Below are 26,857 nucleotides of genomic sequence, written 5' to 3'. Positions count from 1 at the left end.
GGTCTCTTCTATAATTTTTTACTTTCTAAAACAAGTCCCCTTCTACTCTAGTTGTTGAGCAGAATGCTCCCAGACCATTCTGCTGTGAAACCAGACTTTCACATGACTTTCCATCAGCATGAGGGTGAGTACGTAATGACTGAATTTTCATTTTTTGGATGAACTTCAACTTTGAATCATACTGAGATCAAAATTGATTGTACGTCCATTTCATAAATGAAGCCACTGATCTGCATTGATTGACGTTTGTTGTGCAGGTACTCGAAAACATTCTCACTCAGGATGCAAACACAACAGTTCAGAGTGACACCTCCATGGTGTACACTACCTCTGTGTGAACCTGCTGCAGTTATTATGGGCGTTGGAAGCAGCAGCCTCTCTGATGACAGAAACACACGGTGAAGCAACCACAGCCTGGGTGGAGCCGGCAGCTCACAACTGAAACACCATCATTTGGCAACAGACTGAAGATAATTATCACTCTGTGGTTGTTGTTGTCGCCATCAACACTTGTCTGCTGTTGGCGAGATGAATTTGGATTGACTAATTGCCCAGTTAACCTGTGGACGCCATCATCAGCCTCATCATTGTTCCAGCCTCGCTCTGATGACTCTGAATATGACAGAAATACAGAAGTAGCTGCTCAACTTTGCGTGGTGTGTGCATCGGTTTGTGTGTGTGTGTGTGTGTGTGTGTTATCTTCGAGCAGTTCTTGTTTCACACACTGCATCTGTGGGAGGATGAGGAAGTAGATTTTGAATTTAACAGTGGATGTCTTGTAGGTCGCTGGCTGCTGTTGGCGCTGATCGTCCTGATGTGTGTGTGATGGCTGCAGTTTGAGGAGGTCAACCGGTGGATTTTAACGACACACACACACTCAGACACGCACACACTCTCTGGACAGTGGACACCTGAGGAGGATAGGCCCCCACAGGAACAATGGTACGGTACCACACCTTCATTTTTCAATCTCACACACCTTCAGACAGCTGTAACGTGTGTACGCTCTGAAAACTAGCACTTAATGTATGTGTCTTACATTTTATCATTCAAGTGTTTGACTTTTGATGCTTTGCTACCAAAAACAGACAGTTTTCTGTTTGTAAAAGAGACAACAGCTCTCGATTAACTGCATCTCATTTCAGAAGTTTCTATTTGACGAGTCATAAAAAAAGTTTTTCATGCTTTGAATTCAATTTTTACATGATGAAGAATTTGATAGTTTGTCTTTTAAGGCCATCTCTTCAGGGAAATTCAGCTGCCTCTCTGAGGGAGAGTGAGTTTCCTCTTTTTTCTGCCTTGAGCTTATCTCAATGGTCCTTTCATTGAGAACAACTCAAGCTAGTAAAACACATTGATTGCATTGTTGTGTTTTTTGATTTGGGATTACAGTTCAGATAAAAAATGTGGATTTGGTCTGATTAAACTCAGATGTGACGCGTAAAAAGGACAAGTAGCTGTCAAAATGTGGCGTTCGTGTTGAAATAAGCTGAAAAACCCAACATCTTGAATTAACTGTGAATCTATAGAGTTGTACTGTAATCTCAGTTGATAAGATTTATTGCACACAGAGTGTTGAAAACAGCTTTGACAGCCCCCCCGAGTTCTGCAGGCGGTTGCAGGAAGAGAACCAGTAGCATGTACAAAGTTTATAGGGTTTCACAAGAGGCAGAGATGAGGTGTGAGAGGGGGAAGTGGACTACAGGAGAGGCCTACAACACTTCCTCCTCTCACTCAGAATGATCCCTCACATATCCAAACTCAACCAGTCTTCTTGTTGAAGCCATGAAACACAGTCATAATCGTTTAGCTTTTATCCCTTCAAAATAAGAGTCAGAGACTTGAGGAGGCTGCACTTAAAGATCTGCAATTGTCTATTTAAATATGTCTGATACTCACAATCAGGCAGAAATAACTGTGAGAAGTGAGGCGGGTGTTAAAGGGTCAGCTCACAGTTTCTTTCAACAACTGTGCAGAAAGTTCCGGTTCAATGCCGCAAGTTTTCAGATCTCAGCTGCTGTGACAAAACCACAACATGACGGAGGTGCCTGGCATACTGTTTGTGGTTCTCAATGCTTGAAAAATTTGAATTTTTAATTCAACAGCACAACTATCGCGTGACTGCTCAGTGTCTGAAGAGTAGAAAGTGTTTCTTAATGAGAACGAGTCTCAGTGACGTCAGTGGATCTTCCCAAATATCAGAAATATTAATTTATGGAAAAGGTTTTTAATTAGTTTCATACATATTTTAATAGAGCCCCACTGACACTGGATTAATGGGCATATCGATATACAGCCAATATTCTTTAAATATCAATGCATACATCCCTCAAAGCTGATCTCTCGAATTGACAAAGATATATAATGGATGCAGGATATTTTACATTTTAACATAAGCTTTATCATCCAAAATAACATCAGTGCACTAAAATGATAAACTTCACTGGGAATTTAATAATTATAAATTACCCTAAACATCTTTTTCTGCATTATGATGTGTAAAAAGAAAGTTTTCACATATATAACATATACACCGATATGGGTTTATCTGTGACAGGCCAATATCGATTGGGGCCTAGTTATTAGTTTTATGCTTTTCAGTACCATATACAAAAGTGTTTCTGTATTTGAGGTAGTGTGTCCCCTCAGAGTTGCTGTAAGCAGGAATTAGCTCACCACTAGAGTCAAGGCTGTTTCCCACTGTCACTTTGACCGGCTAACCTCAGGTTAAAAGGGTTATTATATTTATGCCACATGTCTGTAACTTAGCTGTGTGAAACCTCAGAAGCTTGAAACAAAGTTAGCTGGCTAAGTTAACTAAGAGAACACAAATAACAAGAGCCCGAACAAAAGAAACACACTAACAGCGGTCCAAAGAAAAGAAACACCGCTGCCAGCGATGTAACCAAGTGTCTTAGGTTCGCCACACCAGGCAGGTTTAAGAATAAAATGGACATGAGGACGTAACATTAGTGCATTGCAAGGCCAACAACTCTGGTGTGGAACATTTTAACTCACAATTTTAGGATGGTATAGGGCTCAGAAGTCGATGACTGTCAGCCAATCAGCGATGAAAAATGGCACCGTCTATCGGCCCGACCCTAATGGGGACACGGCTTGAAGCAGATTTTAGAAGCTGTGCGATTACATACAAAGTCAGTTGAAAGACTAAATGTGTCGATCATGCCATTTAAAACAAATTCAACTTGAGCGTAAAATTAACTAGTTTCAAATCTGCAGCTTCTTAAACAACAGAGCCGAGAGGAAAATGAAAGGAAAAGGGACAGACTGGAGGGAAGTAAAAGAAAGAACCAGAGATTCTGGTGAGTTCTGAGTTGAGTCAGAGGCTGACCACAATCACATAAAAGACATACTCTGACAGATACAGTAGTGTAGTACTGTTGCCATCTAGCTTACAGATAATGTCTGCACAGTTTTTATATTGCCGGTTTCAGGCAGGTGAAACAAACAGCAAACAGTACCACAAACAGTCCCAAAATGTTCTTCATGTGACGAGATAAAGTGAGATAAAGTAAAGTTTATCATAAAAGGAGATGAATACTCAACATCTTACTTTTGGAGACGATCACATATCTTTAAAATATTCTATTCTTCTAAGGTTCTTTTACTTTACAAATAAACACAATGTATTGTTGTTGGTCTACTAAAAGATAAGTATGGTGATAATCTGTATTTATAATATTATCCACAAATTTCATGAAAAGACCAACTATTAATCTTACTAACAAGAAGAGCCTGATATTATTCTTCTGTGCTATAGAGTATTTTAAATAGGCTAATTAACTGTTAAGTTCCAGTGGGCAACACGGTTGTCCTTAATGACGAACGTGGGCGCTGTAGTTTATCATTATTTTATTAGTATTTTTTGGGACTTTTTCATGGCTTTACATTGACAGGACAGCTTGAGAGATGATAGGAACCACGAGGACAAAAGCCTCTGTACATTGGTTGCGTGCTCAACCGACTGAGCTACTGGAGCGTTCTGTAGTTTACTTTAAGACAATCCCACATACACCAACCTGCTGCAATAAATACTAAATAGAGCCCAATGGATATTAAACCACTGCTGAAAATAGTCAGAACAGAATTTACTCATGTTTGAGTATCATTTATGAAACCTACAGTGCCCAGCTGTTTTAAGAAATGAATTAACCTTTTTTTAATGAAACTATATAATAGTGACCTATTCTTAAAGGAGAACTTACTTGTTGTTATAAAAATATATGGAATAAAAACATATTTATCCTATAAAATAGATTTGTTGTTGTTTTGTCCAAACAGAAAAAACAGTGACAAGGGAAAAAACAGCAATTACAGTGTAACAGACTGAGGTTTGCTGTTTCTGATATCTAGGGTTTTAATTAGACTGACACTTGTGACTTCCGTCTGAAGTTCCCCTTTAGGGGATTTAAATTTAGATTTAAAAATACATACTCGGTGACACAGGGACATGTTACAAAGACTGTTTGTTATACTGGGTGTCTGCTTAGACCTAGACTTAATCGAGCTACAGTACATGACATTTCTTTTATTGAAATACACAGACATTTATTGCATCTTTTTTCCACATTTCCTTAAAACGTAGTCTCACATGTTTTGGAATTACTAATTACTCTGGAAACTTTAAAATGTTAACAGGAATTCAAACTAAATCTCCACACTTGGCTGAAGCAGAATGTAGATGTTTCTTTTAATGATAATTCCAGAGATAAAAAAATGTTCATGCTGAGATTACTTGTGAAAAGTTTTTATTAGGTTTAGTGCAGAATATGACAAATGAATTACAAAATAAGAAAGAAGGAGTAAAGGTGTAGGTGGAAGCCCCCGACCACAGCCCAACCACCATGCCAATGCCAAGACCTGTTAGACTTCACACATCAAACAACCTTGGTTTGGTTGGAAAACCAAGATGCAGGAGACGAGTTCACCTTAAATTGCGCCCCGGGGACAAATAAAGTATTTTGAACTGAATTGAACCTTAGGGTCCCATGAGAACGTGTCAACAGAGAATTATGGTCTGTCTGACGCACTCTTCATTACAGAGACTACATTGTTTCACAACAATCATTACATTGTTGGTTCGTCACCATGTTACAATCAGATCCTGTGTATAGTCAGCAGATCACACAGTTTTGGTGGTGCTTCTCTAAAATGTCCAACTTAGAAAATGAGCTCACCTCATCTTTGACCTGTTGCTCAGCAACCAACCCTAGCTTCCTGTAATGGCGACCACAGTGGGGTTGCATTCTTCAAACATATCTAAACTGATGCCAAACTTGTCTTTGTCATTTACCAAATTCATTAGACCCCTGAGAAACCAACATTTTACAGTCTCCTCCATCTTCTCCTTCTTTGTTTACTTCTTTCTGTCTGGTTGTTTGTGAGCTTGTTCCATTATTTTTTGTGTCTTTATTTCTTGATTTTACTTAGTTTCTTTTTTTTTTAATTGTTTGTTTGTTAGTTCCTTTCTTATTTGTTTGTTTGTTTCCTATCTGTATGTTTATTGTTACTTTGTTTCTTTTTTGTTTGTTGTTTTGAATTTGTTTTTTGATTTATTTTACTTCATTCCCTTTTCTTTGTTTTTTGTTTGTTGTTTGTCAGTTAATTTCAGTTAATTTCTCTCTTATTTGTTTGTCTCTTGTTCTTTGTTTCATTTTTTCATTGTCTGGTTGTTTGTTAGTTCCCATTCTTTCTTGTTTGTTTATTTCTTCCTTGTTTGTTTGTGTGTTTGTTTGCTTCTTTTTTTCTGTTTTGTTTGTGTACTTGAATGTTCCAACAATTTAGTATTGCACTTCCGCAAAGATGGGGGGAAAAAATAATCAAAGTCAAACCAGCAGAGAATGAAATACAATGACTTTCCCCTTTAAAGAATTTAAGACATGGTACTATTTCCATTATTCAGCTTTTAAAGAGTTAATTTGCCAATTAAAGATGAATTCAAAGACCAAAAAACACATAACAACCTTCTTTCTTCCTGTCTCTGGTGTGTGATTCAGGCCAAGTACCACTGGCAGAGTCAAAATGTTAAGCAGAGCGGAGTGGACGACATGGTCCTGCTGTCCAAGATCACTGAGGATGCCATCGTGGAAAACCTTAAGAAAAGATACATGGACGACTACATCTTTGTATCCTTTAATTATCATCGTCTCTAATTCTGGACACTTCAAATTGTGGTCACAAATATTGATTAAATTACTTGATTTAACTGCAGGGACATTAGAAAGATCAGCAACGGAGTCTTGGTTAGGTTCTTGTGGGCAGGAAATCATAATGAATGTGGGACAGGAAGTTTCAGCCACTGTGTCAGTCTGCCATCAGATCAAACTCTCTACCTTGTCCTTTAATCAATCAAAAACACCGAAAGATTAAGAGATTTAAGAAAACTGAATTTTAATTTGGTTAAATGTGGAGTATTATTGTTGTGTACCCTGTCCAATTAATGTCAAACACATTTGCTTCAAAATCTCTGTGACACAAATTCCTACACTGTCACCATTAAAACGTCCAGCCCCGTCTTTAAACACAAAAATATGCCAAAAAGAATCACAAATACACAGTCAAACAATTTGAACAAACATATAAGGGCATAAATACAATGAATTCACTCTTCCTCTTCTGCATTCAATATGACTCACCGCTCACTTCCGTCTTCTTAGAGCACAGCTGAACTTGAAACCTATATTTAAAGTCAGGAAAAGAAATTCACAGCTGATGTCACTTCACGCACACTGCAGCAGTAAGTCATGAATACAGAGGACTTATAAGTTGTCAGGGATAACTATTCATGAATAAAATTAATCTTGTCGTTAACTACGAATTAGCCGTTTCCAAGATAAAAACAACTTTTAAATACCAGGTAGTGCGCTGACATGAAGTGAAAGATCCTTGTGGTTGGTGTTTCTGATTTGCATAGAATGCTTTGACTTTTTAAGGCAACTGTTTTATCACAGAAATCAGGAAGTACAGACGGTTGAACCTTCATATAATGGTCGGGCCGTAGCACAAGTTTTTAGAAATACTGAAGTCATAACCTTAGTAATTCCCCCCACCACCGCCATTCCAGATAAATTTGACCAGACGCCAACTATAATCTGTAATTTAGTAGCGAGGCGGGGTTGTCGGTCCGTCATTCTATTACTTTGGTTCAAACTGAAATATCACATCAAATTCTGGGTGGATTGATATGAAATTTGGTACAGACACAAATCCTATTTTTTTGTTGATCCCCTGAATTTTCCATCAGAAACCACGAGGTTCACATACGTGGTTTTGGGTGAAATGTCCAACTATTTGGTGGATTGCCATGACATTTGGTACAAATAGTACTGTTGCCCTCAGGATGAATTCTAATAACTTCAGTGCCATCACCAGGTCAAATTTTGAAAATGTTTATAACCCAAAACCAGCAGAACTATTGACATTACCATCAGTCGTAGCTATGGTTTGTATTTAGCTAATGCTAGCACGCTAAGATACCGAGCTAAGATGGTATACCTGCTTAGCATCATAGTGAGAACTGCTGTGTACTTACAGCCTCACGGAGCTGTTAGCATGGCTGCAGACTGCAGAAGAATAAGGATGGTCAAATTTTGAGATTATGGGCGTATTAGGGCAGTTATGTAATTTAAATTTCACTTGATGGAACTCTTCACATCTTTAGCAAGAAATACTGAGGAAATGACCTGAGTGACTCGGTGGTTGCTTTAATAATCCCCAGGTGATGGCTTGCTAATGGGTAATTGATTTCTTATTCATTAATAAAGCAATTACTGTCAACTTATCGATGCTTGTTAAGTGCACTTGTTATAAAGTGATTCCTAACTGTGCTACAACACCAAAAGGAAAAGATGATTTACTGCCAGCAGGAATGGGCGATATCCAAAATTTTAAATCATGATATTGTCCAGCCCAAATATCACGATAGACAATATTTTTGTCTGACAGCACTGCGTGCACTGTGTGCATGCCACCATATCCGGTCAATTAACCTGTAGTAACCTCCGCCCGCCCGGTCTCATTCCCACCTCCTTAAATATCGAGGTACATTGCCTCTGCTGCCATGACAGCTCAGCGTGCATTTTCTTTTCAAAATAAAAGCCTGAAGATGTCTTAACAGCTGTGCGATATTCGATATTGTGAAAGACATTGCATATGACAGTAAATATCGGATAATTTGGTAATATCTATTATTGGCCCAAGCCTTACTGCCAGAGATTGTGTGTGTTTGATTGCTGAATTGGATTGTGTAAACTGTATTGTATGTGCTGATATTACTGACAGGTCATTGGTGCTACATTTGCACTGTTACCAGGTTTCTCTGGACATAAACTTGACATTGACCACTCAGTACATATATTAGCCACACACCTTAATGAAAAACAAAAAAAAAACTTGAATTTTACCGAATATATTATATATTGGATTTTTAAATGATCAAATATATCAGTTATGGCCTAAAAGACGATTTACCCTCCTTGACCTCTCTGCTCAGACATACATCGGCGCTGTATTAATATCAGTTAACCCGTTCAAGCAGATGCCCTATTTCACCGATAGAGAGATCGAACTTTACCAAGGAGCTGTGAGTACACTTCTTGAACATTTCATAAACAGTCCTTGTAAATTAGTGGTGTTTGGTTCAAACTGTTGATGACTGACCACAAATCTCTTTCTCTCTATTCGTCTCTGCAGGCCCAATATGAGAATCCACCGCACATCTACGCCTTGACAGATAACATGTACAGAAACATGATGATTGATGGAGAGAATCAGTGTGTCATCATTAGGTGATCACAACAGCCCTGTCTTTCGTTTTTATAATACAGCACGTGTTGCCACGTGCCAGTGTAGCTTGAGTAACATTATGTTGTTTTGTGGTGTGTTGTGTCCTATTTGTCATGGGGTTGTGGCAGCGGTGAGAGCGGTGCTGGAAAGACAGTGGCTGCCAAATATATCATGGGTTACATTTCCAAAGTTTCTGGAGGAGGATCGAAAGTTCAGGTAGAGACAGCACACAATGGCTAAAGATATCTTGAAATTTTCCTTTAGTGTGGTGAGCAGGCATTTCTGTTGTGTCTCACACTGTTTCCGGTGTGTGTGTGTGTGTGTGTGTGTGTGTGTGTGTGTGTGTGTGTGTGTGTGTGTGTGTGTGTGTGCAGCATGTAAAAGACATCATCCTACAGTCAAATCCTCTCCTGGAAGCTTTTGGTAATGCCAAGACCGTCCGCAACAACAACTCTAGTCGTTTTGTGAGTATAATCTTTTCTTCAACACGTACTGCGGATGCTAGTTGAGTGGGGGTTTGTAGATGCTTAAATGTCAAGTATTTACAGATTTTTAGCCACGCTAGCATAGCGTGGGAATGGGAAGTTGGCTGTCTGGTCCAACACTTTGGTTCAAACTGACATAACTCAAACTACTGGATGGATTGCCATGACATTTTGTGGAGACATTCATGGCGTCTGGAGGAGAAATCCTAATGTTGTGATCCACTGGCTTTTGCTGTAGTGGTTCTGGAGCTTCACAGCAAAACAGCTTTGCAGCGTTCTCCTACAAAACTTAAGTAGAAAACCAACAACATTAAATGGCTCAAACAGCTCATTCTGCATAATCTGAGTTTCAGGAAGCCCAAAGATCCCAAACTGATTTAAAAAGACACTATTTACACCTACAACACGCAGTCAAGCTCATGCACCCACTTCAGCAGGGGTGCGTGCTTACACTTTTAGCTTTGCAGCTACATTGAAGGTTTCTGCTTTAAAAAACGTGTAAATACGTTTTTTCAAATCAATTTAGGATACTGGGGCATCCAGAGACTTAGATTATGCCAGTTGAGTTGTTTTTTTCCAGTCGTTTCTTTTTAAAAAGAAGGGTACATCTCTTATTTGGATAAAGAACTGGACTGCATTACAGACTTGCTCCACGTGAAGCTGATTTCTCACGCTGCTATTTGTGAACTAATGATTATTAGTGTAATGATAAGTCTGCGAACAGTCCACTCAAGATATTGAGTTAACTATCACATAAGACAAATATGCAAACCTTACAATTTAGAAGGTAAAACTATGGAATGATTAGCATTTATGTTAAAAAAACTACTTAAACAATGTAATCAATTCTTTAAGTAGTTGTTGATCAGTTTTCAGTTAATTATCTAATTGATTAATTGACTAATTGTTTCAGCTCTAATGGAAAAATAACAGTATTCACTTATGAAAAGATATTACTGATCCAAAGTATTGAAAGTATGCACTTACCGTAAAAGGGTATTTTTGAGAAATGGGGGAACATATAATATTTAATTTGTCTTACTGAAGCATTGTTACAGCTAGCAGTGTTGGTTTGATTCTCACAACAAGACAATTCATCCCGTCATTTCTCATCAGTGGGGTCCTTATGATGACTCTAATTTCACACCTATAAACCACAACAACATGCAAGTGTGCAGATTAGTGCAAGTTGCTAAATTGAAATGTTTCTGTAGTCCCTCTGCAGCTAGAAAGTTTGAGTATAAGTCAATGTAGTTAGATGTATGCAGAGTATCTTCCAGGTCATACAGATGTAGCAACCATGGAGGGCACAGTTTTTATCTGGAAATCTGCTGCAGTGTTAATGTTATCTATTTGCTTTATTTAGGTTATAATGAGGCGTTGTTGGTGTGTCAGGCAGGTGCACAATGAGTGCACTCACCCTGCACCTGTTAAGTGAACCAGATCTGACAGATTTATAAGGTGACAGCCTGTTTGTCACTTCTGATTGTTGACTTTGACTTTGCATCTACCAGGGGAAATACTTTGAGATTCAGTTCAGCAGAGGAGGAGAGCCAGACGGCGGAAAAATCTCAAACTTCCTGCTGGAGAAGTCGAGGGTGGTGAGCCAGAATGAGAGCGAGCGTAACTTCCACATTTACTATCAGGTCAGAGGCTGATGAGAGACATGCACAAATCGTCACAGATACTGATACTGTCTATTCATGATTCATTATTTTTCTCATTATCACTACTGAAAAGAACTGCCTCAGATAATCATGTTTAACTTCTTTTCTACCTACACTATTCTCCTCCAGCTGATAGAGGGCGCCAACAACCAGCAGAAAGAGGGTCTGGGCATCATGACCCCAGACTACTACTACTACCTCAACCAATCTGGGACCTACAAGGTGGATGGGACCAACGACAGCAAAGACTTTCAAGAGACTATGGTACATATATTGTGGAGAAAATTCCCAAATCCCAATAGAGGCCCTGGATCCCTCTGAGGGGGTCACAAGATAAATCATAGGGCCATGTGATGATTAATTGACAAAGAAGGAAAAAAGAAACATACAAAAATATGCAATTTTTTACTCCACCCAAAGCCTCTTTTTATAGGTGTATTGTGGAAGATTATACTAATAAACAATGGGAGATTTGAGGGGACTATCACTCTTTGAAGAAACTGTTCAGACTCATAGATCTAATTTAGACTGTGTTGCCTGGTTGCAAAGTAGAAAGTGCTTGATGTTGGGGGACCAGGAGGCTTTTGGGAATCACTGTGTGAATTAAACATGGCCCCAGGTTTGCTGTGTGGTAATATGATTAAACAAAAACTAATTTAGGAGTAACCTGAAATAATTAAGATCCAGTAGTTTGATTTTGGACAGCTAATAACTCAAAGGCCATAAGGCATATTATGTCTGTTAATATTTAGTAGAGTAAATTTCCAAACAAAGAAAAGAAATGGTTCACATTACCATAAACCAACTGTGATGCTCCAGGGGATTTGGGGGGTCCTGATAAAGGTCTGGGGCCCAGGCAGGGACAGTTGCTAATCCAGCCTTGAAGAAAGATAGTGTAGCTAACGTTAGCTTTCATGGAAATGAATGGTTAAAACCGTGTAACTGCAGGCTACACATTAAACAAAGGTCTGGTAAACGACTTATGAGGCTGTTAATCCAAACTAAACATATTTTTACATATTTATTCACTACTTATTAGGTATAACAATATTTTCTGACCAACCTGTAGTAGCTCACTACAGCTTTTTAGTAACTAACTAGCTCGTTTTTGTTTTATTTATTTGGTGTGGGCGATACCAGTTCCTCCGCCACTCAAATATAATGGAGGTGATTAGAATTTTGTTTAAGGTGCAAACAGCATTGACAAATACATTTTTAAAATAATCAATGGAAACACATCCTTTCAAAAACAGTGCCAGTGTTACTCTATATAATACACAGAGCTCACAATGAACAGATTTACTTGGAACTAGTTTCTACCGAAGAAGTAGTCCCTCGTAAAAAACGCTGAATCAGTGCGCAAATGGCAGGTATCCATAGCAACAGCACCTTTTTTTTAACAGTTGCGACTTGCTAAGCTAACGGTAAAAGCAACTGTCAAAAGTGAAACAGTTAGCTAGACATGAGTTACTTTAACCACTTTAAAACTTTATTTTCCATCTTTTAAAATTATATGAACGCTTTTCTTTTTTCCTGTGGTAAGTGGCCATGCCTATACTCAGTTAATTGGACAAACTGAGCTAAAACTACCTTCAGGTTTTGTTGTAGCTTATGTTATATAAGCTAAGCTCGGTTTTGATTTACTGCTGAAATTTATTCATGTTTTTTGCCCTTGTTGATATAAAAAGTAGGCTTTTCTAGAACAGTATCAACAAAACTAAGCATTTTAATACTTATAAAGTTGGGCTTAATTGCTAAAGTTAAATTCTTTTTTTACAGTTTTAGTTTGCATAACATTAGCTAGATGGACCTAGCGTTAACAGTAACTGAGTGTAGTTGCTATGTTTGTTCTTCACAGTCTAATATTGCTCAGCCAGAAAGACCAGGAAACAAAAAAAATTAATAATAAATTACAACAAAAGGGTTTCGAAAATCAAATATTTCCACTGAGTCTGCTTGTTGATGCTACAAATTGCTGCCCTCATTATCTGTTTGTTTGTTTGTTTTTTTATAAATTTTTTTTTGCTGTGGTCTCCAGGAAGCCATGCAGGTGATTGGGATCCCAGGTGACATCCAGACTCAGGTGCTGCAGATTGTCGCAGGCATCCTTCACCTGGGAAACATCAGCTTCATAGAAGCAGGCAACTACGGGCAGGTGGAGAGCACGGACTGTGAGTGAGACACATGCACATACACCAGTCACACACATTCACTCTTCCATGCCCGTGTACACACACTGCGGATTATGTGTGCACATCCCTCAAGGGATATGAGTAAATTAGAGCTCACGATGATGAAGCAGTCCCATGACAAATACACTGTTAATTGATAGGATCTGTGCACATCAGTACTACCTTGTTTAGCTTTTCCTTTGTTTGCTGCCAAGGGATTCCCTGCTCAATAGATAATTGGTGTTTACATCCAGGGCAGCAACTTTACCATCCCACAGTCGCTGTCTTGAATTGTAAAGACTGCAGACAGTTTCATCTACAATTACTGCAGAAAGAAGCATTATTTACTCAAGCCTAATTTTGATATAATTTATATATCTGTGTTGATTTGAAATATAATTTTCTCTTCCAGTGCTCGCCTTCCCTGCATATCTGCTGGGCATCGACCCCAACCGTCTGCAGGACAAGCTGACCAGCCGGAAGATGGATTCAAAGTGGGGGGGGAAGTCAGAGTCCATTAATGTGACCCTGAACCAGGAGCAGGCCACCTACACACGAGACGCCCTGGCCAAAGCCCTTTATGCACGACTCTTTGACTTCCTGGTGGAGGTAGTCAAACTTTTTAAACACAGAAGTAACAAAAACCGATTAAGTGAAATAAGGGAGAAACCTCTTACCCACCGTGTTACCTACACAAGTTGACATACAGTAAAGACATTTGTTCTAAATATTTCCCTGTCTGTCTTCTTCAGGCTATAAATAAAGCCATCCAGAAGCCGCATGAAGAATTCAGTATCGGAGTACTGGACATTTATGGCTTTGAGATATTCCAGGTCAGTCCCCTTACAATTTACAGTTCCATAATATTTATAGGCTGCCACTAAAACAACAGATGGTAGTTTTAGAGATGGTACAGCACAGCAAGATTTACTGTGGTAATAATCTGATATTGACTGGATTGTGTTCCCCACTTGCAGAGAAATGGCTTCGAGCAGTTCTGTATCAACTTTGTCAACGAGAAACTGCAGCAGATCTTCATTGAACTGACTCTGAAGGCTGAGCAGGTAGCTACAGTGAAATGTATTGCTTTTGTAAAGTCTGTCACATCTCTTGATTTCTCTTCCTTGTCTCTAGACTTCTGCACTTTACTGAGTAAATGGGGTTTCGTTGAATAGAGACAAATAGTGAGCTTATGCATAATTCAGTCTGAACGTGGTAGTGAATTTTCAAATCTGCTTTCTTAAAATGTATTTCAGACAGTTCTCCTCTGAGCTCTATTCTTTCTTCTAATTCATTCTAATGTCTTCTAATTTTCTCTCAGGAAGAGTATGTTCAGGAGGGCATCAAGTGGACTCCCATCGAGTACTTCAACAATAAGATTGTGTGCGACCTCATAGAAAATAAATTGGTAAGCTCATAACTCTATCACTCTTAATCGAGGGCTGAAACTAACAATTAATTTCATTGTCGATTAATCTCTTGATTATTTTCTCCTTTAATAGATTTGTTGTTTGTTCTATAAAAATGTAAAAAATGTTGATCAGTGTTTCCCAAAGCCCATGATGATGTGCTCAAATGTCTTGCTTTGTCCAGAGCCCAAAGATATTCAGTTTACGATCATAGTGGAGTAAAGAAACCAGAAAATATTCATATTTAAGAAGCTGAAATCAGAGAATTTTGACATTTTTACTTCTTTCTCTTTTTGTCTATGATTCCTAAAACACAAAATAGAAAATGCTCCCATGGTCCAAATAAGCAAAAGAATCACCTTATATGAGATACTGACACATGAACTGATTCTATTGCCATTGTTGACCTCAGGAATGCAGCCTTTTTTCCGACTCTTTCTTTGTGAGGCATAAACAGTTGCATAAATAACATAAACAATTTAAAAAGTGTTCTCGCTTGGCTTTAATGGGTTTAACAATATTTTAAATAAACATTGTCATCATCTTGTTCTTTTGTCATCAAATTATTAATCATCATACTGTATGTTTGCAAGGAGGATCTTTTGTTTTTAAGTCCCAAACACTTTTAAATGTGTAAAATCTGTTTCAAGTGGTGATTGTTTATAGTAAAATTCATACACTCCATCCTCTCCCTGCAGAACCCACCTGGTGTAATGAGTGTGCTGGACGATGTGTGTGCCACCATGCATGCCAAAGGAGATGGTGCAGATGGCACACTCCTGCAGAAACTGCAGGCTGCCGTGGGAACACATGAACATTTCAACAGCTGGAACTCTGGCTTCGTCATACATCACTACGCTGGCAAAGTAGGAACATAAAATCAGTCACACTGACTTTCTGGTAGCAGAAATACTACCCACTGACAATTATTTGGATTCTATTTATTTCAAATTGTAGGGTTGCTGTGTATAATGCTTGTTGGCCGATGTGTGTTGTGTTGTGTTGTGAATGAGGGTTTTGTTACACCAAGAGGAAGTAAACATGTTTGTCGTTGCATGAACACATTAACCCTTAAGCACATTTGAATTCAAAATTGTATAGCAAATACTCATAAAGTAAAGTTTACACAGCAATTATAATGCCTGGCGTCATCTCAGGTGTCGTATGATATCAATGGCTTCTGTGAGAGGAACCGAGATGTGCTTTTCCCTGACCTCATTGAGCTCATGCAAAGCAGCGAATAGTAAGTCTCTTAAGCCTATTTTATGTATTTACTCATGGTATGTTTTGAAAAGAAATGAAGTTAAAAAAAAAAATTACCTTCAAATTTGTCTCAACAGTGACTTCATCCGTAGCTTGTTTCCTGAAAACCTGAACACAGATAAGAAAGGCAGGCCGACCACAGCCAGCTCAAAGATCAAGGTGAGGGTTTAAACTGATGGTAACCTTTGATCAGTGTACGTTTTATCCTTTCCTCACTTTGCAGAAAACAGAATAAAGATATATTTTGGGGGTTTTAACAATGCATTGAATATTCCAACAGAGACAAGCTAATGAACTGGTGAGCACGCTGATGAAATGCACTCCACACTATATCCGCTGTATCAAACCCAATGAGACAAAAAGACCGAAAGACTGGGAGGAGAACAGGTCAGCATCTTCACTGTGACAAACTTTTACACATACGCTCAAACATACAGTAATCCCTTCTAAACAAATGGTGGTCCATCTGTTTTTAGGGCAAAGCATCAGGTTGAATACCTGGGACTGCGGGAAAACATACGTGTGAGAAGGGCTGGATTTGCATACCGCAGAGCCTTCAATAAGTTTCTGATGAGGTGAGTTTAATCCTGCAGCGTTTCTTTAAAGAATACATCCATTTCTGTGTGTTTGTCCTGAAAGAAAAACACATCTAAAACACTCTCAAAGTGACTTTTTGTTGCTGCATGTGTTCTTGTTGTATCCAGGTATGCTATTCTGACAGCGGAGACATGGCCATGTTGGAGGGGTCCAGAGCAGCAGGGGGTCCTTCACCTCCTCCGGTCTGTCAACATGGATAACGATCAGTACCAGATGGGACGTACCAAGGTCTTCGTCAAGAACCCTGAATCGGTAACTTTTTATATATTTCAGTCTGAGTTGTGTTTTGCATCGGTATTTATCAATGGTGGAATATAACTTTACTTAGATTCTCCTCACATCTCTCTACGTCACCAACGTTACACAACTCCTGTCTTTTTTTTTCAAGGCCTCTTTCTTTTCTTCAAGCGTTTTTCATCACTGGCATGTTTGGTAGTAGTAGCTGTCACCGGGGTTCCCTGGAATTGGTAGCAACAGGAGGATCCGGCTCTCTGCATGTTCAAGAGCAGACTGGACTGCCTCTTTATGGAGTTCTCTGTCCTGATTGGATCAAGTGGGCAGGGATACCTGAAAAACGTCTTACTTAATGCATGAGCAGGAGGAGAGACTGACCAAATACAGCTATTTATACTTACTTTAATAAAAATATATATCTTACAGCAGCTTTAAGTATGATTCTTTAGTGCAAGTTTGAGTGACTTGTGCTTCACCTGAGTATTTCCATTTCATATTACCTTTACTTCCCTTTCAGTACAGTTCAGAGGGAAATATTGTATTTTTAACTTCAATACATTTAAAGTTGTAGTTACTAGTTACTTTACAAATTATAACATATGACGAGCTTTAAAAACAGGATGCATTGCTACAGATAAAACTACTATATACTATTTAATGTAGTTAGAATTAGCTTCACCTCGAGAATGGTACAATTCTTCTTAAGCTATAATGATATAAAATCAACAGTGGCCATTTTTCTGCTTTGAGCTAAAAAAGCTCTACAACCCCTCTGTATGCTACCTGCTCAGCAGACAAACACAGTTAGCAACAAGCTGCTAAAAAGTACGATACTTCCCTCGGGAGATGGTAGAGACCAAAAACAGAATTAAAATGGAGTGGATATTGGAGGTAGCATGAATGATAATGTTTCTCTGTCAACTTTTTGCTAACAAGTTCACCATATATAAAATGTGGGTATAAAAGGCCAAGTGGCTAAGAATCTGTAAACTTCTTCCTCTCCCTGATATTGATCTGCATGTATTACAGTTTGAAACACTTCAAACAACGTTCTGATACATTTCTGTGAGCAGAGCTTCATATTACAAAGAAATGTTCTAATTAACAGACCGAAAATTGATAGTGTAAAAGATGATACAGTATATACTTGGCAGTGAATGATAAATGTAAACTCCTTTCTCATGCTGGTTCCTCCATAGCTTTTCCTGCTTGAGGAGATGAGGGAGAGGAAGTTTGACACTTTTGCCAGGATCATTCAGAAATCCTGGAGAAGATTCATTGCCAGGAAGAAGTATGAACAGATGAGAGAAGAGGGTGAGTTCCAAGGACAGAAGTATTGTTGCTACTAAAGTGCATATTTGGTGCTGTGATTCTAAATGTCTGGCCATTCTTGCAACACAGCCTCAGACATCCTGTACAATTCCAAGGAGCGGAGGAAGAACAGCATCAACAGAAACTTTGTCGGAGACTACCTCGGTCTGGAGCAGAGGCCTGAACTGCGACAGTTTCTGTCCAAGAGGGAGCGCGTTGATTTCGCTGATTCTGTCAACAAGTTTGATCGCAGGTTCAAGGTGAGGCTTCATTTAACAGTTATGTTCAGTTTTAAAAAAATTTGACCAACAGGAAAGTTACTGTTGTCAGAGACGTCTTACCTCATCCCCACAGCCACCCACTCTTGTTCTCCTTTCTGGCCTTGCTCACAGTTCTCACTTCTGCTTTTTCTCTCACAACCCAGTCCATCAAGAGAGATATGATCTTGACCCCTAAAGGCATCTATCTGATTGGTCGCGAGAAGGTGAAGAAGGGACCTGAGAAAGGACAGATAAAGGAGGTGCTCAAACGAAAAATGGAGTTTGGAAGCATCAGTAGTGTCTCTCTCAGGTAGGTCTTTAGTTTACAAGAGATACTCTACTACACCGGGTGATGGTGACATTTGTGGTTGTGGTTGAAAATACAAGAACTGCTATGATGGTCACTCACCACTATATGTGAAGCCACTGACACAATAATAGTAAATACAGCAGAACTGAGAATTCACAGAATTTGGTTTGCCTTTTATTGCTGAGAACTAGGGCTATCATTCTTTCCCAAAACCAAGTTCATCACATCATTATTTCCATTGTATTGTATTAATTTATTGTTTCCTATGTACCTGTCACTACTACCTTCTCTTACCCTTAATCTTATCACCGATGTGCCTTTTTATGAGCTTCTGGCCGGGGGGCTACTAAAGCCAGCAGTGCTAAATAATATGTAGTCAAACGAGGTTGCACACCTGGCACTGCTTCACTCAGCTGTGGTGCCTTTGAAGCCTCAATTAGGTGGTAAGGTGGCAGGTCCACAGTCCAGATGTGTGACTTTACCTGCTACGGTGTGAAACCCAAAATACTTCCACACACTGCTTCTCAGATGTTTTGGTGCTTTTACTGTGCGCTCAGGACAGCTTTTTCTGCTATTGTCGTCCATTTTCGTAGCAAAACAACATAACTTTAGCTGAGTTTACTGATAGGTCACTAGAGTGGTGTTGGAATGATGTATTTTTGTAGGCTAACCCAGAAGTTAGCATCGCCCTGTGTCCCTCTACAAAGCCTATAGGATTTCTGAATTGGATTTTGGTATATCGCCAAAAGTATGCTCTGTGGCAAACAAGTTTATGATACTTGAATGTTTTGTTCAGCAAGATAATCATTACAGATGAACACCACTTTTTTCGAAGCGTAAATTAAATCACTAGAAACAAAAAGCTAATGTTAGTCTATAAGCAGACTTCATTACGGTCACATGACTTCGTCATCACCACTAAAGGTCTTACTACACAAGTGTTACACATGTTTTCTGTAAATTGTAAGTTGTAAAGCTAGAGTTAGAATAGTTTAAAACTAAAGTCAACCTGTAAAAACGGAGTAGTGAGTAGATGAGTCTCGTGTTTGGCATGATGACGTTGATGTCCATGACAACTTCTGTAGTCTCATTTAGCCACTTGTTAGCAAATGCCGTTTTTAAGACACGTAAGTACTTTCTAATTAAATTGTGGGACTTTTAATGATGTATTTACTTTTAAATACGTTAAGCCTGTGGTGACCACAGACCTTATTTCAAGCATTTAACTGTAAACCAATTATAAAAAAAACAATAGAGTTTGAGATGAGGGAACCGGATGTGCAAAAATGCTAACCGAATTCCGGGTTTTAGGAGTACAAACTACACCACTCTATAGGGTCATAGGTCAAGCTGGTTGCGCTCTCTGCTGGATCACAAGGCAAACTGCCTAATGCACTTATGAATAGTACATTTCAAACAGGCTATTACAGCTTGAATATTAGCTTTTCACCCTATGTTCGAACGATTTCAAATAAAATGTGACAGCCCTACCGAGAACTTGACATTTCAGGGTCAGTTTCACATGAATACAACATGATAAAAGCAGACAATGTAACAATTGAGTTACATTGGAGATTTAACCTAGTAAATTCAAACCCAGAGGCAAGCATTTTTGAATCACAACAGTTTTTGATATCATAGATAATTAGCTGTTAATGAGTAGCACATACCTACAGGAAATAAAAAGGGTAGTATATATGATTAGTGACTACTACTGATACTGATACTACAGCTATTATGGCTATAAACTTTGGACTGCTGCAACTTGTGTGTCATGAGCTACACTAGTTTGGTTGATTAGTTTTAAACAGATTAGAAAATACACACATTGGTAAAAATCTGTTTTTTAAGGGTCCCAACCTCCCTTTCTTGGCTTAATAAAAATAGTGTCTGGTTGAGACTCTTTCTCACCTTTCAGATGCCAGTGATTTGTTAGCAGTACAACCACAAATCAAGACACATTTCCTGTTTTAACTTCTCACATAGTGTCTTAAAGTGTCAAATTATCAAGTATTTCACAAAAAAATCAAATATTTGAGAAAAGTTTTAAATGAAAACAAATCTTTTCATCAGAACTTTGAGTTTTCGTCTTCCCTCAGATTTATCTTGTGACCCTTTGGGGGGGCCGGACCCCTCCATTAAGAACCAATTGACTAAACAAGCAAACGGTATATAGAGTACTTAAAACTAGCTGCACCCCGACCAACTGCAACAGTAAAATGCTGCTTACATATCAATGCAACACTGTAATTTATTATAAAATATTAGTGACATTTTTTTCTCCAAAACAAGTACTTTTACTTTTGATACTTATACATTTAGCTAATAAACTTTACTTTTACCTAAGTATCATTTTGAATGCTTGACTTTTGCTCATGATGGAGTATTTTAATTATTTTTATCTAAACTCTTTTCAGCATTTTCACTTCAGGTTAAACCTTCTCAAAGCTTTAATATTTTTAACTTGAACTTTTACCGCAATGGAAAGACATTTAAAAAGCCAGAAACAGCCCAAAGTGTGAAGACAAAAAATGAAATTGTTTCAGCATTGGCAGATATTTTCTTTAGAACATGTACATTTTCTAGTTTTCTTTTTATCTTAATGGTCCGTTTTTGTTTTCCTTCAGTACAAGACAGGATGATTTCTTCATTCTACACGAGACCCAGTACGACAGTCTGCTGGAGTCCAACTTCAAGACTGAGTTCCTCAGCCTGCTCTCAAAACGCTACGAGGAAGTGACTAAGAGAAAACTGTCAATATCCTTCACTGACAGGTAGAGGAACCTGCACACTCAGACAGGCTGCATTTACACATAATTTTACATACTCAAATCACTAACACACTTTCTTACCACTCAGGCTAGAGTTCAGAGTGAAAAAGGAGGGCTGGGGTGGAGGAGGCTCCAGGGTTGTGACGTTTCAGAGGGGGCAAGGAGACCTGGCCCAGCTCAAACCAGCAGGGAAGACCCTCACCATCACAGTAGGGGACGGTCTACCCAAAAACTCCAGTGAGTTAAAACACAATGACACAGTACAGTGTTGAAATACAAAGGAGCAGGGCAAAACTAAACACACACACACACACACACACACACACACACACACACACACACACACACACACACACACACACACAAAATAGAGTTAAAGAAAAAATTTTAAAGATGGAAGTTGTTTCTTTACTGTACATAGATTCTTGTTTAGATTAATGTTTTTGTAACTAAGCATATATATTTTTTCTCAGAGCCATCCAGGAAGACCGCTCCACAGTCACGTGGTGGAGGGAGAAATAATTATGCCGGTGGAGGTAAAGTCACAATTTAATTCTTTCATTTTCATTGTATGTTCAGTATATTTCTTTTATATCTAACACAAATATTTTACTGTTGGAGGCAGTGGTGCTAATAGCTGCCGCCAGAATCAACAACAAATGAATGTTTCTTGTACCTGCTTTTAGTTAAATATGGGAATACTTTTTTCACCACTACCATTCAGAACCAACTGTATTATTTAAAACTGGATTTTAAGCTATGTCCTGAATAGTATTTTCGCAAGGTTTTCATTCAGCAGTATCTGTGCAGAGGTCTAGTTGTTGTTCAAGTTATATCTTTACCTTTTTTTCACCTCCTCTCTCCTCAGCACACCAAAATGGAGCAGCCAAGTTTTCCAGAGCCCCTCCCCACCAACAGTCAGAAATCACATATTCTGCCCCGCACAAACAGGGCAGGCCACCCAGCACAGCCCTGCCAAAACTGGGCTCCCAGAGAGCCCCCCGAGTCCCAGCCCAAAACCAGTACAACCAGGGGAACCTGGACTTTCTTAATGTTCCTGAAGTGGGCATGTCAGGGTAAGAGAGATCCCCTTGTGAGACCTGAATAAAAGTGATGGGAGGGATGATCACAGCCTGTGTGGGTGGAGCTGATTAGTCATTATAAATCAGTGCATACATGAGTCGTTAAGGCTTGTCAAGGTGAGGCTCAACGCTTGCCAAGCCCAAACGAATGAATGAATGAGTAGATAAACCTGTTTATAGAGAGCTGAAGTTAGGCCACTTGCTGTTCAACTAGTTTCTGTAAATGCCATGTCCTAAAACAAACTGGTTTGTAGGAATTCTCCTCTGAAAACAACCAAATGCAAAAGATTTATTAGCTGTTGAGAAAGGCCACTCTCGCAGGCAGATAATCTCGCACTTTCAGATAATCTCTGCTTGAAGGCATTCGTCTTGTTGTACTAATTTTCTGCATAGTAAATGTAACAGCAGGAGTTCTATAAAGAATAAGGAAAGAGTTCAAAGTGTGCTCATTTGCCAGCTCCACACACCTGGCCAATCATTGCCTGAAATGGCAAAGAATATCTGAATGCCAGAGAATTTGTCAGACGTAGCCCCCTCAATTTTGATGTTGGATATGTGAGGATTTCATATACTGTTCAACAAACACTTTGTTTGAATCACACTGTTGCCTTCACTCAGTACAATTACTAACTGAGGGTTAAATCATCCCTTAAATCATCTGTCATTGTGAAAAAGTAAAACTTGTTTCTTATTTCCATTCACACCAGTCAAAGTAACACGTCACCAGCTAACATCTGATTTTTGTCTTCAATTTGAAAGTGTATAATCAGCATTAACTTCCGCGTCAATTGAGTACGCAATAGTCCCAGGTAATGATCTGCGTTGATTGGCTGTGATGAAACCAAATCACCCAGTTTAACACATTCATTTTTGCCCCCTTGTCAGTTGCTATGAGGGTTGTTGAAGTTCTGGTCGCTGGCTTGTTAATACTTTTCCATCGGCCAGTCACCACTGAGTTTGAAGTAAAAGATATTAAAAAGTAACCACCAGACTGGCTTCGGTGCTTGGCTGCCTGATCAGTACTCACATGTCTCATCAGAGATCAGATAGAAGCGAGATGTCTCACTCCTTTGCAACTTCCGTTATCAGCTCCGGAAAAAAAATTATTTAAGAGTTTTATTGATTAAGACTTTATAAAACAAGTTATTACATCTTCTGGATGTAGTCTGAGCTGCTGCTCTCTACTGTTTCCTGCTTTCCTGGTGCATTCGTGACGACAAATGTGATACACGTGGGATGTGAAAAAGTCAAATGGCGACTTTTAGCAGGTTCACTCGCTTTAAAAAAACAACCAAAAAAAAGCTTACACGTGCTAATGTTGGTGTAAAAGTGGTTAAACACAACATTAATTTGAACCTATGTGAGTTGTAAGTTAAAAAACAATTAATTTGTCAGCAACCGACAGCTCAGCTGAACTGTTAGCAGTCCACATTGTATGTGTTGGTGTCCCCCTGTGTAATTATACGCACCCACGTGCTCTCTTAATTTCACCTTTCCACCAATTTTAGCTGCAATATCAGGTGTCTCTCAGGTGCCACATGACCAGCCCATGGCTTTATTATGAGGTCTCTTAATGCAAATTTCATTGAACTGATGAAGTTGAATTCCCGAAGTTCTTGAGGTTCATTAAGATCTCTTATCTCAGAAACAAATTAATACTGATCTTATCAGGACTTATGGAGTGGTCCACTAAATCTGTGTTGAGCAAGGTTTTGTTCATGATAATCTGTGTCATCATTGCAAATGTTAAGGTGATTTGAATGAAGTTTCTATACATCTGGAGCGTAGCGTAGTTCTGGTTTCACTCTGTACTTAGTTTAAAAAGAAACCATCAAGTTAAAGCCTGAAATATCGTTCTCAAATGAAGATAGGCAAACCTAAAAACTCTCCTCTGTCCGGCCTTTTAGCTGAAAAGAAACTTTTAAGAGTACACATGTCCCTCTCATCAGCAGTTCCTTTCATCCTTTTGTCAATTCTGTCCCCTTGTCTCAGGAAGCAGAGGAAAAGGAGCATCAGTCATCGACCTCCTCCTGCTCCAAAACCACAGCCTCGACCCCAGGGGCCTCGCTGTCGAGCCATATATCAGTACGTCGGCCAGGACACAGACGAGATCAGCTTTGAGGTCAATGACGTGTTCGACCTTGTCAAAGAAGGTGAGTGGACGAAATGAAAGTGAGATGTACAGTGATAAAAATAACTAAACAGAAGCTCTAATCTGATTGATCTGATTTGAAATGTCCTGCTGTGGTTAGTGATTTTTCTCTTATTTTCTCTGCAGATCCCTCAGGCTGGTGGACAGGCAGGATTCGAGGCAGGGAAGGTCTCTTCCCCGGAAACTATGTGGAAAAGATTTGAAGAGGGCTCAATCAGTCCTGGTGGAGAAATATGTGTATTTTGTTAACAGCGGCACATTTTGCCTGTTAATGGTTTCATGGCTGCACAGTAGATCTTCTTTCATAACGGAAACAGGGCTGTTTATGGTTGGACCTCGCTGACATTTGAGCCACCTATAAGTTGTTGACACGGTGCCGTACGCGCAGAGCACAGGAGACATCACTGTTATGGTCATCATTGTTAAAACACAGATCCACTGCAGAGAGCTCAGGTTTCATCCTGTTCTCAGTGACATAGCATCAAGATCTTTGACCCTCACAACACCTTTCTTTAAACTGTTACTGCACTGAAAATTACTCACAGCTAAAGTTACAGCCTTTAAAGAAAAGTGGCTGAGAATAATGCATCGCTTTCTGTTGTCTACAATGTTTATATTTGCCTGAGGCTTTTCTCCAGAGCAACGTCCAATACTGCTCAGTATTCCTGATTAAAACAACAGCATAAAATCAAGTAATAGATAAGTTGTGAACTTGAATGTTACGTTTGCACTGTAACAAACCTGCTTTAGATGAATCAAAACCATTCAGAGACAATACTTTTAATCTCACTTTTAAAAAATTATGTTTTATTCATGGATTGTTACTAAAACGATTGATGGCAGTTTCTTATATATTTTTTAACTTCTTAGAAAAAAAGAAAGAATATATTTTCATATTTTCCCTCATGGACTTATGCACTGATTTGTGTCATCAGTAAGTTATGAAAAATTTCTGAATAACAAACAGGAAGAAGTGACTTATTCTTTTTTTAGAAATGTTTATTTCTGCCTTTGAATTTGTGGTTGATTTTGTAAAATAATGTAATTCCTTCACGGTCAATCAATATCTGTTTTTGTATATGAATAAGATGAGAAAAATAAAGAGTGTTAACACTCCGAATTGAGTTTTTCATCCTTTTTAAAACAATTTATATGTTTGTTAGTGTGTTTACATGGTAAACAAACTTCATTAAGGAAAGAAAAAAGGGAACAATTCATGGTAGTAGTGAGGTTTTTACTTTTCTTCAGTATTTACACTGTTTTATACTTTTCAGATGAACATTTCACATGTAAAGTAAAACATGCATTTCCTTTTTAAAATATGATGCACTGTAGTAAGATTTAACTACCAACGGTATTCAAAGTTGATAAAATGATCTCCATCTTCCAGGAAAGTATACATATAATATACTTTTAGTTGTACTTTTGCTACTGAAGGAGGTGTAATATCAGACACTTTAAAAAGGTGCACTACATAGTTTTGGAGAAAAAAAAATTTAATCGGAAGTGAAAGATCTTCATGGCTGATTTTTCATGCCTAAACATGACTGAATAAACAAACTGACCTTAAAATACATCACAGTTTCATACTGTTTTACTTTGTTTATATGTGGCGGACCCTGCCACCTTTCTAGCTTTAAAACAATGTTCTGGGGACCTTATTTTCCTCTGATAACTTGTTTATTCAGTTATGGGAAAAACCGAGTTTAAATATCTTCTCCAAAACTACATAGTGCCCCTTTAAGAGTTTTACTCAAATACTATTTCTATGGGTGGCTTTCACTTTTACCAAAGTAATATTTTAACACTATACCTTGTTAAGATACCACCGCATCCATAACACGTGTAGTTTTTAATGAAATAAAAATGAACACCTTGCACACACCACCACTTAATAGTCTTCCTGCCCTTCCGCCCACTCAAAGCGTTTAGGCTTTTATTTTGAAATTTGAATCGGCGGTGTTGGCCCGACACAGCGGAGGCAGATGTGAGGCAGATGTGAGGCAGGTGGAGCGCTGATCCTGCTCTCTAGAGAACACCTGAGATTACAGCAGATCAGTTCAGCATCTACCTGTAACACCTGTTTCTGCCACCATATTGTTTGAATATCTGTTCGTGATATTCAAATCATGGTGGTAAAATACACAAAACACCCCAACCGGCTGTCTGCGGCACTGATGATCGAGTTTGTTTATATTCGTCATCAGAAAAAAATGAGTCCATTGTTTCCTTGGTGACTTTGACCTGGAGACGTGAAACCGTTCAGCGTGCTCATTAATGACGTAACAGTCTCGTGCAACAGGATCGAGAGCTTTTCTCTGCTCCGCCCCGAAAAATCCA

General features: G+C 38.8%; 1 protein-coding gene across 1 annotated transcript; it reads left to right on the top strand.

The window, feature by feature from the left end:
- The first annotated feature begins 451 nt into the window (after positions 1–451).
- myo1f (myosin IF) lies at positions 452–25,637 on the top strand. The gene is made up of 28 exons (XM_073477038.1): positions 452–942; positions 6,018–6,146; positions 8,513–8,602; positions 8,713–8,807; positions 8,934–9,021; positions 9,180–9,269; positions 10,805–10,936; positions 11,087–11,221; positions 12,996–13,128; positions 13,541–13,737; positions 13,881–13,961; positions 14,106–14,192; positions 14,450–14,536; positions 15,236–15,403; positions 15,695–15,780; positions 15,878–15,959; positions 16,081–16,187; positions 16,277–16,375; positions 16,505–16,649; positions 17,831–17,945; positions 18,033–18,202; positions 18,367–18,512; positions 21,140–21,286; positions 21,372–21,520; positions 21,757–21,819; positions 22,152–22,359; positions 24,358–24,518; positions 24,644–25,637. The coding sequence occupies exons 1-28, from the start codon at positions 940–942 to the stop codon at positions 24,718–24,720; spliced, it is 3,270 nt and encodes a 1,089-aa protein (XP_073333139.1). The 5' UTR covers positions 452–939; the 3' UTR covers positions 24,721–25,637.
- The last annotated feature ends 1,220 nt before the right edge of the window (positions 25,638–26,857 follow it).

Source organism: Pagrus major, chromosome 11 (genome assembly GCF_040436345.1).
Source record: "Pagrus major chromosome 11, Pma_NU_1.0".
In the NCBI taxonomy this organism is placed as follows: Eukaryota; Metazoa; Chordata; class Actinopteri; order Spariformes; family Sparidae; genus Pagrus; species Pagrus major.
The sequence above is the reverse complement of the archived record's forward strand: the minus strand, read 5'-3'. Positions and strand labels throughout refer to the sequence as shown.

Bases quoted from the DNA above. Each gene is read 5' to 3' on its own strand.
- myo1f (XM_073477038.1), top strand. The intron at 15,781-15,877 runs GTAAGTCTCTTA...TTGTCTCAACAG, and splicing joins CTCATGCAAAGCAGCGAATA to TGACTTCATCCGTAGCTTGT. The intron at 24,519-24,643 runs GTGAGTGGACGA...TTTTCTCTGCAG, and splicing joins GTTCGACCTTGTCAAAGAAG to ATCCCTCAGGCTGGTGGACA.